Source organism: Phyllostomus hastatus, unplaced genomic scaffold (genome assembly GCF_019186645.2).
Source record: "Phyllostomus hastatus isolate PE091 unplaced genomic scaffold, TTU_PhHast_1.1 phas_contig_17, whole genome shotgun sequence".
NCBI lineage: Eukaryota > Metazoa > Chordata > Mammalia > Chiroptera > Phyllostomidae > Phyllostomus > Phyllostomus hastatus.
In genome coordinates, this window is record NW_025333664.1 from 16,192,354 (window position 1) to 16,209,912 (window position 17,559).

Below are 17,559 nucleotides of genomic sequence, written 5' to 3' on the forward strand. Positions count from 1 at the left end.
ATAATTTCCCGGAAGGTAACTTGGCAAATCATTAAACGCCTGCATGCCTGGTGACCCAGCCGTTGCATAATTAAGCCAGTGTACAAATATGCCACTGTATCAAGGTGCCCATTGTTGTGCTACGTGAAATAGGCAAGGAAGGAGCGGGACCCAACCTCAAGCGTCCGACAAAAAAGAGCACCGGCTAAATTAACGATGGTGCAGCCATTTAACTCGAGGCTGCAGAAGTCAACACATTCGCTGATATGAACAGATGGTCACAAAGGGGCCGTTTCTAGTGGTGCCATATCCTGAGGTTCTATTCCTTTGTTTCATTCCTGTGCTTGCCAGTCAGGAAAATTCTTAGCAAGGAGTTACGAGAAATTGTCTCTGGTTGACTGGGCAGGGTTACAGTTGTTTTAAAAATCTTTTTGTTTGTTGGTATTTAAAATTTGTATTTGGGGGAGGGGGTATGGTTCTGGGGATGTTTTGTTTGCAGTAATTAAAGATGGTAAAATTTTATTTTGAAAAAACAAAATTTGTAGCAGGGATTGTGCTAAATTCATAGGGGTTCCCAAGAACTCTGTATCTTTGGAGCATTATTGTACCCCCACCTCCAGGAAGCCTTCCCTGATCACCCCCATGTTTCCCTGGGTTAGAGAAAGGTCTCCGTCTGAAGTCCCAGAACCCTCTGCATTTTCCCCAAACAGCATTAACCATTCTCTGCTTTTTTGTAATTGTAGTCCTTTAAAAATAGGTCCAAAAATACTTTGACATTCCTCCTATCAAAAGGTGGAGCCTTCCTCTTAAAACTGGAGAGGTCTTTGTGACTGCCTCCACAAATCGAATGTTGTGGAAGTAACAGAGTTACTTCCCAGCGGGTCATACTTGGGGCTCAGAAGGGAATTTCCCATGCTGAGCATGGGGAAGCCCACAGCTGCCGCCTCTCTGCTCCACTGTCACTGGGCTGAAATTTGTCAAGGTCCTGTCTGTCACCTCACCAGCCCCGGTGCTCCAGAGGGCAGGCTTAAGAGGACTCCACCGTCCTGGGGACATCTACTTCCTGGACTCGGCCTGCCGAGAGGGGGGCCGGTCCTTTGCTTGGAGTCAGGAAACCAGTGTGCTCAGCCCTGCCTGGCCGTGTGACCCTTAGCAAGTCTTGTTTCCTCCTGTGCCTCAATTTCCCTCTGTAATGCAAGGAGGACAGAGCTGGTGACTCCCATGGGCCCTTCCAGCCCTGGAGAGTTGGGGAGGGCAGTGTGGAGAGTGAGGACCTCATAGGGACACAGAAGTGACTCTTCTGGAGGCAGTTTGAGGATGTCCCAGGCTGGGGTCCACTTGTAAGGGGTGGGGAACTCCCACGGCAGCAAACTTTTGACCTTAGACCTGCCCTGGCTAGTGTGCCACATGGCTGCGGGCCAGGCATCCACCCCTATAGGTGCTCACCGCTGCTCAAGGTCCCTTGGTGACCCGGGACCCAGCAGAGGCTCCTGGCAGCTGTGTGACCCGAGTGCTGGTCAGAGCCCCGGGCCTTTCTCCTTCCAGGCTGCCCATCCACTTCCGTGAAAGCCAAAGCCGCCGCCGCCCACCCACCAATGCCAACAGCAGTGGGAATGTTCTTGCTTCCAAAAGAACCACGTTTATTGATTCTGGCTACAAAGTGTTGGTTGAGAACAATTCAGAAAACCCGGGTCTTGGAAACCACAGTGCTTGGAACACTTGAGTGGCGGGCACACCGTAGATAATTGTCCACAGAGCAAAGGAATGTGAGCAGGAAACAGTGTGAGGTTAAGGGTGTGGACTCTGGGACCTGATGGCCTGGATGTGAATCCTGACGTGCCCACAGGGTCCCTTGGGCACCCTGTGACTCAGTTTCCCCATCTGTAGTTGGACTCAGCCGAGGGGCAGCACTACAGGCACTCAGAGAGTTCTATGGCTGTGTCACCCCTGCACCACTCACCGGCTTCCAGCTCTCACTGGGCTCGGGCACCCTGCCTCTATTTTCACTCAAGTTCAGAGATTCGAACTCCTGGGGCCTTGACACCCTTCCCCAGTTTCCTTCAGCCTGCCTCCCAGCTCTCACCGGCAAACAGTCTCTTCACCTAAATCTTAAAAACCACCCGAGCTGGATTCTGGTGTCCTGCCTGGACCCTGGTCAGCACGAGTGGCACACCGATCTCTCAGAGCAAATGCCGTCCTCTTGGGGAGAGCTTGGAATTCTTTTCCACGTCGGCAAGTCTGGTGCAGGCGCAGTGAGTGGACTGCGAGACAACTAGCCACGTGCAGTGACCCATGCTCTGCCGCCAAGAAGTCTCTGGGGAGAGGTGACATCCTGCTGGATCTTGAAGGTCACATGGAGGTTTTGCAGAGGAGGGAGCAGCAGGTGCCACAACACAGAGCCACAGGAGGGGAAGGACCGGCAGCGAGGAGGCCTGGGTCCTCGCCTGGGTTCCTCTCCGCACGGGCCGTGTGACACGGGGCAGACCAGGACCGCATTCCTCAAACCCCCCAGGGACCTTGGTTATTGAACTGAAATGTATTTTAATTGAAATATAACTGACCTGTCAGTGTAAGGCGTACAATGTGTTGACTTGATGTATTTATATGTTGTAATGTCACGACCACTGCAGCGTTAGCAGACACCTCCGTCCCATCACTTAATTATATTTTTTTCCCTGTGATGGGAACAACTAACATCCAGTCCCTTGGCAAGTCTGAAGTTTATAACACAGTACTGTTGTCTCTGATCTCTCTGCTGCAGATCAGATCCCCAGGACTTAACACATCTGCTGGTTCCCAGTTCGTCCCCTTGAACAGCCTCTCTCCTGTTCCCCGCCCCCTGCCTCTGGTAACAATTCCGTACGTGGGTGAGATCACACAGTTGTTGTCCTTCTCTGACTTGTCTCACTGAGCACAATGCCCGCAACTCTCACCTGGTTGTTGCAAGGGGCAGGACCTCCTTCTTCCTCGTGGCTGGGTGGTGCCCCTGGTGCACACAGGCCGCGGCTTCTGGGTGTTGGGGGGAGGGAGCCCTTGGGCACTGCCAGTGGGAACACAAACCAGTGCAGCCTCCTCGGAAAACACTGTGGAGGCTCCTTTAAAAACTGAAATCAGAACCGCCATACGATCCAGCAGTTCCACTTCTGGGTATTTATCCAACGGAAACAAAAACAGGATGCCGAAGAGATATCTGCACCCTCCCGTTCATCACGGCATCAAAGATACAGGAACAGACTAAGCGTCCATCGGCGGATGAGTGGATAAAGTCATTGTGGTGAATATATACCAGGGATCTTGTTTAAATGCAAATTCTGATTCACCAGGTTCCTTTGGGGGCCAAGACTCTGCATTTCTAACGAACTCCCGGGGGGTGTTGCTGTTGCACGGTGCTTTGAGCACAAAGGACGAAATGAGCTCCAGGTGCGCTGGAAGCTCAGCGATTCCCTAACTCTGTCCACTTCTATTTCCGGTGCAGTTTCCCCTGACGGTGACCACGCTCCTGAGAACGCCAGCTCTCATTGGGTCCCTCTAGGGCACTTTGAATTTGAGGGTTTGATGTTGATGACAGCCCCCCTCCTGGCCCTGTCAACTGCACACTTGTGCGAGTACACACACACACACACACACACACACACATGGCATGTGAATTTACAGAAGAAGAAAACAGTAATGTCAATTACCCAGCCCCTCACCCCAGGGAGACCCTGAGAATCCTGGGAACCCTCCCACCCCTCCTCCCCACCCCCTTGGCCTCTGCAATAAGCAGCATTTAAAATCCCAGCAGTAGCCTCATTTCACTGAGTCTTGATAGCTTTGGGGACCCTAAGGAGCTTCTGTTAAAATGAAAATTTCTCAGCGAGAAAAGATTCCTCAATATTTGCCAGAGTTCACTTTATTGGATTTCGTTCCAGGAATTCCAGAGGGCCCTTGCTTTTACAGATGGAGAGACGGGAATCTAGACAGGGAGAGGGGCTGGCCCGAGGCACGCAGCGAGCCCAGTGCTGGACCCGACTTTCTGGCCGTCCTGGGCCTCTGGTTCTTGGGGTCAGGCCCATCCAGGCAGGTGGCCCTGGATCACACTTCGAGGATCGTTGACACGGTGGCCTCAAGCCACTCAGCTGTGAATTCAAATCCTTGGTGATTTTTAAAATAAGTATTTATTGAGCACCTACTGTCTGCCAGGCATTGGGGATGCAACCATGGCAAGCCAGACGCAGTCCTTACAGCAGAGAGGGAACTGGCTTTACTGATGTTTGGAGCTGACCGTGATCCCTACTCAGGTCAGGGCTGCAGATCCCACACGTGTCTGGTTCTCCTCACAACCCTGTGAGGCAGGTACTATGATGACCCAGGCAGGAAAAATCAAAGCCCAGAGAGTTTATTGCCCAAGGTCACACAGCTGATAAGTAGCAGAGCTGGGGTTTGAACCCACAGTGTCTGGGAGCACAGCCCATGTTTTTAACCACTAAGGCATGTGCCCGGGCCAGGCTCTGAACACTGAGCTGAGTGACCTTGGGCAGGCACCCCATCACCTCCCTAAACCTCAGACTCTTCACCCAGAAAGTGGGGACCCCTTGTCTACTTGCAGAGAGGCAGTGAGGATTAAATGAGATGACAGATGTGAAGAGTCTGGCCCAGAGCAGGGCCACTCACGGCCACTCACGGGATGTGGCGAAATGCTGAACACAGGGCTTGTTAGTTCCCGCACGGCCCGCCCCTCAGCTCCCCTCCCAGGATACCCACCCCTCCATCATATTTAACATCGCCATTTCCAGAAGGAACCCCACGGGGGCAATCCCTAACCCAGAATGGAAGCTGATTAAACGGTGAGCTTTTAGGCAGTCTGGAGTAGGCGATTGTTTTTGTTTTTTTTTTTAACAGTTTTATCGACATATATTTCACATACCATAACACTCACCCATTTAAAGCGTACAGTTCAGTGGTTTTTACTATATTTACAGAGTTGCGCAACTGTCCCCACGGTCTAATTTTAGAGACTTCCAACACCCCCCGAAGAAACGGGCACACATCGGCGGCCAGGCGGAGCTGGAAAGCTCAGCCCGAGGGGACGCCGCTCTCCCAGTGGTTCTGCAGGCAGCCTGGCAGGCAACTCGGCTTGTCTTGGGGAATGCCCCTCATCACCTCACACCTCCGGACAACTGCCCATTTCTCAGCCCTTACAGAGAGGTCCACTCTCCGGTCCTTAAATTCAAGAAATATTGCTTTTTTTTTTTCTATAGCGAGTGGGGCAGGGGCTGCCTGAACGTTTTGGAAAGTAGAGGGGGGTGGGCAGCGATGTCCGAAGGGAATGGTGGGAGACGAGGGGGCAGGGGGAGGTGGGGCTGTGTCCCTGTACTCGCCAGCTCTGCTCCCCAGCCCCTGCGGCGAGGTCCTGTGCACACGCAGATGGGCAGTGGCCTCCCCTGCTCACCCTGAGTCGTGTTCCCACTCCCTCCCCTCCTCCCTTCCTGCCCCACTGGCTGCTTTTCTGCTCATTTAGGAGCCTCCGCTGGGTGAGCAGAAAAAGATGCATCCTCACAGTGGGCAAATGAGAGAAAGGATTTAGTTCCCTCAGCCCGACACCTTTTACAGCGCGCAACCTGCACAACCGAACACGGCAATTCCGCCTCGAACACCTCACTCGTCAAACAGACGAGACTGTCGCAGCCGGGGGGAGTGGAAAGACACGGGCTCTGGTGACAGAGAGGGGGGTGGCAGCGCTGCCATTTGCCAGCTGCGCGATGCAGGGAGCATGACTCCATCCACAGGCTCGAACGCTTCCCACGGCGGGGGAGGCGAGGGCTGTGGGGTTCAGTGAGGTTGTTCATGTGCTGTGCTTGACCAGTTTCCCTCTCTTCCCGGTGTGGCCCCAGAGCCTCGACTTCCACGTGACAGAACTGATGCTGTTAGCAGCAATGTGTACCGTTTTCTTTAAAAATACCTTTCATCTGGTTTTCATCACCATCCATGCTCTTATTCTCCACTTTTACTACGGCCCGCCTGGATCAAGTCTGAACAACAGATTCCTAATTCGTGCCCACCCCCTTCCTCTCGCCCTGCAGTGCTGTCAGAAGTCACAACAAAACATGTTAAAGCTAAATCTGGTCATGTCGCCCCGCACCCCACTGACTGCTTCAGACCCTGCCTCGCCCTTCCGGCCTCAGACCAAATGCCAACAGCTCAGAGAGGACTTCCAGGAGACGCTTCATCAAGCGCTGTTAGGATCTAACGGTCTGAGACAGCCACCCCTGATGTCCCACGGTGGGAGCTGTCCCAAAGCCCAGGAGGAAACTCTCCAAGTCCACGGACAGCCCGTGCTGGTAATCTGGAAAGCCATGGGTGAGGTGCTAACTGTAGCTGAGGATGCGACTGACTGAAACTCCAATGGCCTCTGTCCTCTGGCCCAGTTCTGCTTTGGGCCCAATGGCTGGGCAGGGGAGGAGATCATAGATTGAAGGAACTATCATCCGCAGGCCCCAGTGTCCGGCAGGGAAAACGGGCTGTGCAGGATAGCTGTTCAACAGCGCCACCACGCGGCCGTAGCAGGAACAACATCCACTCTGCAAACTTGGCATCAGGAAACAAGACTTACTACTCCCTTGGGACTCTTGGCCAGTGTAGAATGAGGGGTGTCTTCAAAGAAAAACAATGGCAGTTTTGCTAACAGAGTCATGTGGGGGCTCAAGAGACTAATTAGAGAAATAGAGAGGTGACATATCTGTGCTGTACAATGGTGCTATAAGCCATGCTGGGTGCAGCCGGTGAATGAATGAATGAACATAAAACAAGAAACAGTACCATCACACAGAATTCTACATTTTAAAACCCCGGACTTTTTGTGTGAAGCACGAAGAGAAACATTGTGGTTACAACCGAAATGCAATTCCTGAGGGAAACGTCGGTGCAGGCTTAGCCTTTGCAAGAAGCACCTCGTCCCTGACATACACACCGCCCTTTCCCAAGGAACAAGGCTCTCTGCATTTAGGTCATTTCTGAACCCGAGTTCAGAGAAGTCTGCAAGGGTCTCGGGGTCAAGAGGTAGGGAGTGTCGCTGGGAGAAAGGTGGCCTGAGCCCCGCGGGCCTGTCAGAAGTGGGTGTCGATGACCTCTGCCTCCTGGGGTTGCTGACAGCCCCCAGCACCCGTGGCCACTTCAGTGGTACTGCACGTCCGCGCCGAACAGCAGGAAATCCTGGGAAGAGATGGGAATGTCGCCATCAGCAGGAAGCCCACCCCAAGTTGGGCGGGGGCGGCTGCTGGGCTGTTAGGAGACTTTGGGAGCAGAGTGGCCCCGCTCTGCTGACAGGAAGGCAGGAGGGAGTGGGGGCACGCTACTGTGTGGCCTCTGGGGTCTGTCCAGCCCCACGCCTGTGAGTCTGTCCAGCTTCTTTGGCAGCTGCCCCCTCCTTAGACGTGGAGACCCCCGGGTGGCCCTGGAGGCCTTCGTTTGTCTTCCTGGCCCCCTGGCAGCTCAGGGGGGGCCTTGTTCTCGCCAAGGCTGCAAAACCACTTCTCTTTGCTCCGTCATGCCTGTCACTCACAATTTTCATACATGAAGAAATTAGATTGTGCCATGGGATCATTTTTTTAAAAGATGAAGTTGGTAAAAGGTGGGCAACATAGGAGATGTGTTTCCTCTGCTCTCTCATCTGCTTTTCTACAGTCTTTTAGCCCCAATAGTGTCCTGGTCTGAAAAATGGTGGGGGGGGCAGTGTCAGGGGGGTGTTGAGCCCTGGCTGTTGTGGCTCAGTGGACTGAGCACTGACCTGACAAACCAAAGGGTCACCGGTTCGATTCCCAGTCAGAGCACATGCCTTGGTTCCAGGCCATGTCTCCAGTTGGGGGCACGTGAAAGGCAACCACACACAGATGTTTCTCTCCCTCTCTTTCTCCCTCCCTTCCCCTCTCTAAAAATACATAAATAAAATCTTTTTAAAAAACTGGGGGTTGATTGGACCTCAGGAGTGAGGGAGGGCGAGGAATCTGGGCGATGGGTGGGTTTCCCGTGAGGGCTATGAAGTTATTGGGAAAGCCATTGACCGAGGTAAGGGATGCAGCAGGAGGCGATGGTTTGCTGCACAGTGATCAGCTTCGTCGGGACTTGCTGGGGCCTCGGGGTGGAGTCACGCAAGTCAGGGTGCAGAAGAAACTGGAAGCATGGCTGAGTCCCTGGGCGGGTGCGAAGGTGGCTGTTAAGCCTGAGTTGATGGAAGTGACCAGGGAAGGCCTGTAGTGGGGGAAGGGCAGAGGCCTGGGCAGGACCCTGGAGAACACCCCCTGGGAAGGAAGAGGAAGCAGGAAGCAGCAAAGGAGACTGTAAAGACCCCAGTGAGAGACGGCTGGAAAACAGGGAGAGGGCGTCAGTCTGGGAGAAAGGCAAGAGGAGGCGGTCCATTCTGGTATCTAAATTCTCCAGACACGGACCAGGCTTCCTGCTCCGCAGATGCATTCCAGCCCTTGGAATGAGGCTGATGCAAAGGAAAGCACCCAACGGATATCTCAGTAAGGAAATGCAGCCACCTCATGGCAGAGGATCTGTGGCCACCCAGAGACTTCCAGTTCCATTGTTACCCAGCATTGGGTGGGAATGATACAGCCAACAGTGAACAGCAGGGACCTGGCTTTGGAGCTGGACTTCATCTAATAGCCATGTGGCATTTCTGAGTCTTACTTAGCCTTCCTTCTCTGTTTATGAAGAGTGCCCACCTTCAGGGCTGCTATGAGGGCAGAAAGTACTTGGCATGGGGCTGGCACAGAGAATGCTTTTCAGCACCAGGTTGCTGCTGTGGTGGGAGACGGGGTGAAGAGAGGCCTTGGGGACTCACCTGGTAAGACTGAAGCACCAGGTTGAGCAGCTGGATGTGCCTGGGCAGCGGGAGAGGGAAGCCCTTCTGCAGCCTCTCTGCAACGGAGGTTCGGGTAAGGTCAGTTGGGGAGAGGGGAGAGGGTGTGGCAGGGGGTTCCCAGGGAGCGGGGTGAGCGGCCTCCCTGGGCTGGAGAGAAACCTGGGGCCCTCTCATTCCCACTCCTTCACCCAAGATCAAGTCCAGGACCAGTGCAGGCCTCTTGGCCGAGACCACTCTCCTGAGGGTGACGGCACTGCCAGAGGACACCAGGCCTGAGTGACGACAGCAGGGGCCCCTGCTTGCAGGGGTGTGGACAGCGCATGGACATGTGATTGGGGGTATCTACTCGTGTGTGCAGGAAGCCCCTCAATGTTTAGGCCACAATCAGGGACGGGCGGTAGTGGGGGCCAGAACTCGGGAGAACTCTAAATTCAAACCTGGTCTCCTGGGCCACCTGAAGCTACATGTACCCAGGGGGGAGGATAAGTCATACTCTGTATAATAACTGGTCTTCATTTACAATTGTTAAATATTCTGTCCCGTGTTGCATGGGCCTCCATGGGCACCGCTGCCCCTGGCGATGCCAAGGTTAGGGGCAGGACTGCCTGGCGCCTCTCCCGGGGGATGAGCACACTAGCCCTTGTCCGAGGCCCTGCTTCCCTGGCCTTCCTCCCCGATGTGGACTAAGCACACGGGCTCTGGCTCAGAGGTGGGATCAAACCCAAGCTCCACCTCCCACCTGCTCTGTGACCCGGCATCTCATTTCTCTGATTCCCTTAAATCATTTCACTTCTCTGATCTCCTCCCATGAAAACGGGAGATACGAATGATTCCTCATCTCCTAAGGATGGGGAGGGCAGGTAGTGAGAGCTCCACCCACATGGGTTTCCTTTTCTCCATTCCTTTTCCGGGTCAGATGCCGCCTGAGGTTCATTTGAGGTGCCCTCCCCTCAGCCCGCGCAACAGGGGCCAGGTGTGGGGTGGCTCTGGGAATCGCCCCTACCACTTCCCCTAGGACTGAAAACCAGTCGTTTCTCCAACGCTCCTTACCGTTGACCATGGGAAGCACGGCGGTGGGTATGACATAGTTCATGACAGCCTGTATAAGTTCAACCTGGAAATCAGGAGAAGGGTGGGGCCCGTGTCAGGGTGCGGAAGCGCCAGCGGCCCTGCATCAGCCTCCCCCACCCCCGCCCCATGCAGGGCGACCTCACAGCTGGAGGACTGCTGAGAAATGGGCCCCAGTGATGTAAAAACTCTGCAGCCCGATCAAGGTCACAGAAGGGATCCCTTTTAGTTTAAAGGTTCTGGATGTAAAGCAGGCTTTAGACTGTAAGGGGCAAGGCAGGGGAAGGTCAGCGAAGCATCAAATGTGAAAGCCTTTGTAGGAGAAAATGCATGGTCTCGGACACGGCGGGATAGAGGGCCCACGGGCTCCACCTTTCCCAGGGCTGCTCAGCAATGTCCACCCAAAGCCTTAAAAACGTGCATGTCTGGTGCGCTGCGAACACGCCTCTAAGGCATTCATTCTAAGGAAGTGACTAGGATGCAGATGCAAAGATGCTCAAAGGGTGATGAGTATAACCAGAGCAATGGAACATTACTCAGCGATTAAAAAAAAGAATGAAATTCTGCCATTTGCGACAACAGGGATGGAGCTGGAGGGTGAGTAAGTCAGACAGGAGAAGGTAAGTACAGCAGGACTCACAAACAAACCAAACGCAGACTCACAGACACGGAGAACGAACTGGGGGCTGCCGGAGGGGAGAAGGATGGCGGGATGGGTGAGGCTGGTGAAGGGGGGCATGGTCAAGTACAGTGTGATAACTCTGCCACGGTGACAGATGGTTCGTGCACCTGGCGTGGTGAGCACATTGTAAGGTAGGTACATAAATGTCCGATCACGATGTTCTACACCTGAACACTAATACCATATCTTATGTCAACTATACTGTAATAAATGGTTTTTAAGCAACCTACACGTCCACATTTGGGGAAGCGTCTGGAAGACACGGTGGCACTTTGATGCCAGGAACCTACGCAACTGTTCCGAATGACATTGTAGGGATAGAATTATCATCACAGAAACATCCAGGATATTTCTGAGTCAGGAAGAGCGGCTGTAGAAACCACAGAATTCCACTTTGTTATTAAATGTACACAGCAAAATGTCAGAAAGGATGTACTCCAAATTATTAACTAATGGTGAAATTAGGAAACGGTTTTTATTTCCCTTCTTTCCTAAACCTGTGGGTTCTGATTGTTCTAGAATGTATACTTGCCTTTGCAATACTAAAAACAATTTAACACTAATGTAGCATCCTCGAGAGAACTGCCTGCCATGGTGACATTTACAACTTGTAAATATGTACATTTTTGTTTCTGGAACAATTGAGTTTCCTTTCCCAGGCTGCAATTCTCTGGGCTAATCAAACGTGGTACCCTTCTCTCCATGAATCTGGGAACTTAACATTTTTATTTTCTGCAGAAGCAGAAGTTAGTTACCCACTGCATCATCACACAGGCAGAGCCCTGGTGCCGGTAAATCCGTGGGAACACACCGAGGTAGCTCTGGGTCCTTCTGTTTGATGCAGGCTCATCAGATGGAAATGGCTGGCAGAGCGCTATCAGATTTGGGGGGGGGGTACGTTGGGATGGTCTGACTTGGGGGTTGGGTGGTTTACAAGGTACCCACTTGGTGAGGGTCTTGGGGGCGTTTCAGAGATCCAAGGTAATGTTCTCCAGGGGTTCAACAACAGGCCCCATGTGGTTAGACGCTGCGGGCAGAATCAGCGTGCTGTGGCTTCTAATGGAAGCCACACAGGCCATGCTCTTGCAGCGAGGCTGCTGAAGGGCATTGGAGCTGCCGCTTCTGTGAGCACCTCACCACCAGCGCCCTCCCTGGGTGGGGGAGGCAGGGGTGGGTCTACTTAACGATGGTCGGTGAATCTGGGCAGTGGAATCGCGTCCCTGGGCTGGCGAGACCCCTGTTCCTCTCCCTCCCACCTGCCCTTCTCCATCTTTGTAAGTGACTTTGCCCTTCACCCAGCTGCTCCAGCCAGAAATCTAGGTGTCATTCCTTTGTGCCCTTCCCCTCGCCCTGCACCTCACATCTCTCACCATTTGTGTCTGATCTTACCTCCAAAGTACTCTCTGTCCCCAATCTGTCATCCTTCTCTTCCTTTCTGGCCTAGTCGCAGCCCCACCCTCTCTCACATGGACAAACGCACCTGCCTCCCCGCTGATTTGCATGGTCTAAGCTTGTCCCCCAGAACCCACCCTGCTAACGCCAGCCAGGAGCATCTTTCAGGAAGGTGTAAGTCAGCTCATGGCACTCTGCATGAAACAGTCCATCGCTTCTCGCTGCCCTTCACACGCAGTCTACTCTAGCCCCAAAGGCCCGGGGTGAGCCGGCCCCAGGGCCGCTGCCCCACTGCTATTCCCTCTGCCTGTGGCAGATCTTCCCCTTGCTGGCTCCCTCCACCCAAATATCACCTCCTCAGAGAGGCCCTCCCTGATCACACTGTCTAACTCTCAACCTTCTCATCACTGTCTACCCCACTTTCATTTGTTTTTCATAGTACTGATCTTAACCAAAGTAACCTTGATTTCTTATTGTCTGTCTGCCACTGTGCTGTAAGGCTCTAGAAGGGGTTGCTTCCCTCTCTTCTTCACGAGCATATACCAACACCTGGAGTACTGTCTGCCACATAGTAGGTGCTCAATAAAGTTGTTCACTTGCTCATTCAACAAACACTTATTGAACAGATTTTGCATACCAGATCATGCACATTTAATCCCATTTAAACCTCGCCACATTTAACTCAAGTGGGAAGGATTATGCCTGATTTGTGGGGAAGGGCTGACATTCTGAAAGGGGAAGTGACTCACTTGCCCAAGACCCACAGCGAGTAAGCAAGGAGCAGAGATTCCAGCTCAGGTCTCTCTTCCACAAAGCTCCTCCCACCATTGCTGTACATGCAAAGTGTATGCAAATGAACCAGTGACCTCCTGAAAGGATGCCACGAGCCCAGTGGCCTGGAGACTGTTATCTCAGAGTAAAGGGAAGGAAGGAGCCACAACAGCCTCAGACTCACCGAGAAGGGGCCGATGTCCGAGTGCTTCAGTTCCAGGAGCAGCCTGTGGGAAGGAGAGGGGGAGGCTGAGGCCCCATTTGCTTGACTCGTACGAGGATTCAGTTACTGGGGTAAAAGGGCCCACTTTGGGGACTGCTGCCTGGTTCCCCACCCAGCATTCATCCCCCTTCCTCTGGTCACAGTCCCTGCTTTTTCCTTTGGGGAAATCACCCACTCTCTACATCTTTAGTACCCAGCCTGGGGGTGGGCTGGCCAAAGGGCAGACTCCGCCTCCCTTGCCACAGGGATTGCTTCAGGAATAGACCTGCGATTCATGCTGAGCCAATGGGAGTTGGTCTCAGGACTTCCGCTGGAGATATTGGGAATAAAGTGTTCCTTTTTTCTCCAGAAAAATTAGGGAGCTGCTGGTGACCACGTTTGTCATTATTTGGGACAGGCTTCCAGAAAATTCAGCCAGCACAGGGGATAGCAGAGCCAAGAGATGAAGAGAGTCAGCATCCCAAGGACCTCCTTTAAGCACCTGGATCCACACTTGCCTGAAACCCTTGGACTTTTCAATGACCTGAGCCAATAAACTATCCCTTCTTTACAGCCTTTAAGGCATTTTAAATGTGATCTCAGAGAAACGGGGAAATAAACAGCTGTTTATTGGGCCCCTATCATTCACGATGTTGACTATTGTACTTTGTCCCACTGAATTCCTGTAACTCTGAGAGGCCATCACACTCCCGTGTAACAGACAACAGATGAGAAACCTGATACTCAGAGAGGCCAAACAACCTGCCTAAGGCCACACAGCTGACAATTAGCAAAGTAAGATTTCTAATAAGTCAGCTCGATGCCCTGGTGCCGGCCCTGATGCCAAAGCTTTCTCTCTTCTTCCCTCTCTCTCTGTCTCCAGTACCCTACAAAGCTTGAAAACTGCCTCTCGCTCACCGAAAGGGAGCAGCCCCAGGCCCCTGCCCTGTGGATTCTCAACCCGCCCTGCATGTTTCAGAAAGTCTGTGCTCAGCCATCACCCTGCCGCCTCGTCTACTTGAGAGGCCCATGGGTGTTTCCAGGAAAATTAAATCCACATGTTTCCGAGGCAGTAACACTTGTCAAACGGAAGCCACAAGAAATGAGCAGCGTGGAAGCCTCAGGGGCCAATCTCAAGGTTAAGGAGGACAGCTCTGCGCCAGGGAGAAGGCGGACATGCAGGAATGTGGGTCAAGACTCACACGAAACAGCGTGAATGTGATTAAGGGGTAGGAGCCAGGCCGGCTGTGGGGGCCGCTGCATCCGCTCTGTCCCGGTGCCGCCCTTTCTTTCTCTGTGTGCGGCGCCTCTCCACGCCTCCCCCTTCCCTCCCTTTGTGTCTGTCTTTCTCCGACACGCTCCCTCCTAACGTGTCTCCCCTGCTTCCTGTCTGTCTGTCTGTCTCTTGCTCTCCTCTGTCTCTCTCCATGTTTCTCCCTTTCCTCCTTCCCTTTGTGCGTCTCTGAGGGTCTCTCTGTCTTTTTCTCTGTCCCTCCCCCGGTTTTCGCATTTCTCTTTTTCTGCCTCCATCTTTCCCTCTTGCGTACTGAACACTTATGTTGCCCCTTGAAGTGTTCCAAACACTTCAACACGGATTCACACCTCCTTTCGTCCTCATGACCATGCCATTGGCCAAGTACAATGACTGGGCTTATGTTACATCCAGGGACACTGGAGTCTGGAGAGTTTGTTGCTTGCCCCCCAGCAAGCTGCTCTTTAAATGCAGGCAGCCTCAACATCAGAGAACACACGCCTAACAACCTCCTCTGCCAGGACTCGAACCCGGGCACGTGGATCCCAGAGTCTCCCAGCAGGGGAAGCCTGACAAGCTCCCAAGGATGGGGATGAGGAAAGCAGAGTGGGTTTTCCAAGTGCCGAGGAAGGCCGGGGACATGGGGTGGCTGGGGGCCGCTATGGTCCAGTGTGCAGTGGGGTCAGTGGGTGCCGCCCAGCCATGAGCTGCTGCATGACAGAGGGGTGGCCTGGGACTCAAGACTCTCAAGGCTGGAACTGGGACACGCCAGGCCAACTGAGGTGGCTGGTTACCCCATGATGTGTGGCCTTGGGCAAGTCACTTCCTCTCTGAGTATGAATTCTATTATTGGCAAAATGGGGACATTGAGTCCTCTGCACGCTGAAGCTTCGGTGTGATGGGTGATCGGGGCAGCAATGACACAGTGCTGGGCATGTCGTAAGGTCAACGCTAGCTCATGGACACCACGAATGGATGGGCAGCTCCCTGACCCTCCCCTGCAGGGTCACTTACTTGTCCAAGCCGAGCTGTCCCACAAGCCTGTCGGACTTGGCGCCGACCTCCACAGACATGTTCGTGCTCTGCAAAGCAACATCCAGGGAGGTGAAGTCCGGACACAGGGCCCAGGGCTCTGCACGGCCCCCGAGGCAGGGAGGGTCAGCCTCGGAGAGCCGGCAGAGCAGCCCACACTGCGGGTCAGACCCACAGAGGCCAAGGCCGAGGATGGGGGTGAGCGATCTTCCTATTGCTTCCTGTTTATTGATGAGTCATGGACTGTCGACCAAGGACCATTCTGTCCCTGGCCCTCGAAGGCCCAGCAGAGTTCCCAGGCTGCTTGCGAGGGCCAGGCCGCAGGGCTGGAGTCGTGCCCTGCTCCCACAGCCGTTCAGGCATTTATGTACTCCCCAGACACTCAGTGAGTGAGTCAGGAAGCCGAGGTTCCCACTTCAGCCTCCCTGTCTGCCGTCTGCGACCTTGGGCAATCCTGTCAGAACCATTTCATCTGCAAAGCCGGGGAGGTGGGTCTCCACTTGAGACAGGGCAGACCTGCTGCCTGAGGCTGTGAGCGCCTCCTGGTGGAGAGAAAGTCTGGCCTTGGCTCCCAGGGGCTGAGTGGGTGCCACCAAATGTTCACGGAGCGACACCGTGATAAGGCGAATGAATGCGCAAATCAACAACGGAATGAAAACTTGAACAAATGAAGGATTAACCACACGAATGAAGGGATAAGCAATGAAATGTGTGGATGAATAATGAGGGAATGAACAAGTGCACAGAGCAGATGGTCAGTTGAGCAAAGGTATAAGTAGATGAATAATAACGCATGTACGAACCAGAGAAGGTATGACCTATCTCAGGCTAGCAAGCTAGTGAATAAGCGAATGAATAAATGAGTGAACATACACAAACGTGCAATCGAATGACCGAAGATACGGGTGAACGAACCAGAAACAGCACACGTGTTTCCAGCCCACGGCGGGATGAACGACCGCAGGAGCGAAGGCCCGTCGGAGCCCAGAGCAGCTGGGGCCGTGGCTCTGGTCTCAGGCCCTGCAGTCGCACCGTCCGGGTTTGGATCCGGGCAGGGCTCACACCGGCCCCCTCTGCCCGCACCCCGAATAGCTTACCATGCCGAGCAGGAAGAGGGGGGCCAAGGAGGAGTTCGGGAGGACGGCGAAGGCCTGGGCCTCCAGGGCCGGGGTGAGGGCAAGGCCAGCGGGGGACACCTCGAGGCGCGGCGGAGAGGAGACCCGGACGAGGAGCTGCACGGTCATGTTGGGGAACATCCTGGCCACCTGCGGCCCCGGCGGGGCAACCAGCAAAAGGGGCGGTTTTATTTCGACCTGTCTAAGTCCTGTCTTGTCCTGGCCCCTGCATAAACACCTCCCATGTCTTCCCATTGCATTTTTTAAAATGTATGTATTTATTTTATCCTCACCCGAGAACATTTTTTCATTGCGTTTAGAGAGAAGCTTTGACCGATTGCCTCCTGTACGTGACTGGAGGGGGCATTGAACCTGAAACCTAGGTATGCGACCTGACAGGGAATTGAACCCCCACCTTTTGGCTACAAGATGACACTCCAACCAACTGAGCCACACCGGCCAGGGCTCTGCATGGCATTTGGACTAAATAGTAAAGGCTGCATGACCGGGCAGCTGCCAGCCTCACTCTGTACACCCGCAGTGCCGGCCACACGGGGCTCCTGCTCCACGAATACAACCTGCTGTTCCCAAGGCCCTTTGCACTCTCTGTTCCCTCTCCATGAATGCTTGTCCTCCATTCTTTCCCAGCTTGGCCTTTCCTCTTCCCCGGAGTCTCAGTTCAAATGTCACCTTGGAGAGCAGTGGGGCTCCAAGGGGGAATGAGGAGGGCCTGGGGGACACCCCACCTCTGCTGGCCTCCAATCCTCCCCCAGGTAAACTCATAGTCTGAGTAAAAATAATGTGATCGTGACATGGCTGGTGTGGCTCGGTGGATTGAGCACGGGCTGCGAACCAAAGGATCGCCGGTTCGGTTCCCAGTCAGGGCACATACCTGGGTTGCAGGCCACGGCCCCTAGCAACCGCACATTGATGTTTCTCTTTCTCTCTCTTTCTCCCTCCCCTCTCTAAAAATAAATAAATAAAATCTTAAAAAAATAATGTGATCATTATGCAAAATAAGCTTCAAGACAGTTGCCCCGGCCACCTAATCCGTCACACTTCCTCTGCACCCGTACCTCCTGTACAAAATTTTCACCACTGAGGAGGTGGCTAAGGGCTGAATGTTTGTGTCCACCCGCCTCCCCCAAGTTCATACATGGAAGTCCTAACTGCCCAGTGAGGCTGTCTGCGGAGAGAGGGCCCTAAGGAAGCCATTAGATT

The 17,559-nt window shown here is 53.7% G+C and overlaps 1 protein-coding gene across 1 annotated transcript in view; it reads right to left on the reverse strand.

The window, feature by feature from the left end:
- Window positions 1–6,774: 6,774 nt before the first annotated feature.
- Window positions 6,775–17,559, reverse strand: part of BPI (bactericidal permeability increasing protein) — a 30,086-nt gene continuing 19,301 nt past the window's right edge. The window contains exons 10-15 of the mRNA XM_045833047.1: window positions 16,321–16,488; window positions 15,206–15,273; window positions 12,922–12,964; window positions 9,875–9,938; window positions 8,804–8,880; window positions 6,775–7,170 (exon numbers count right to left, since the gene is read on the reverse strand). Coding sequence (XP_045689003.1) covers window positions 7,132–7,170; window positions 8,804–8,880; window positions 9,875–9,938; window positions 12,922–12,964; window positions 15,206–15,273; window positions 16,321–16,488 — 459 coding nt within the window. The 3' untranslated portion in view covers window positions 6,775–7,131. The remainder of the gene's footprint in view (window positions 7,171–8,803; window positions 8,881–9,874; window positions 9,939–12,921; window positions 12,965–15,205; window positions 15,274–16,320; window positions 16,489–17,559) is intronic.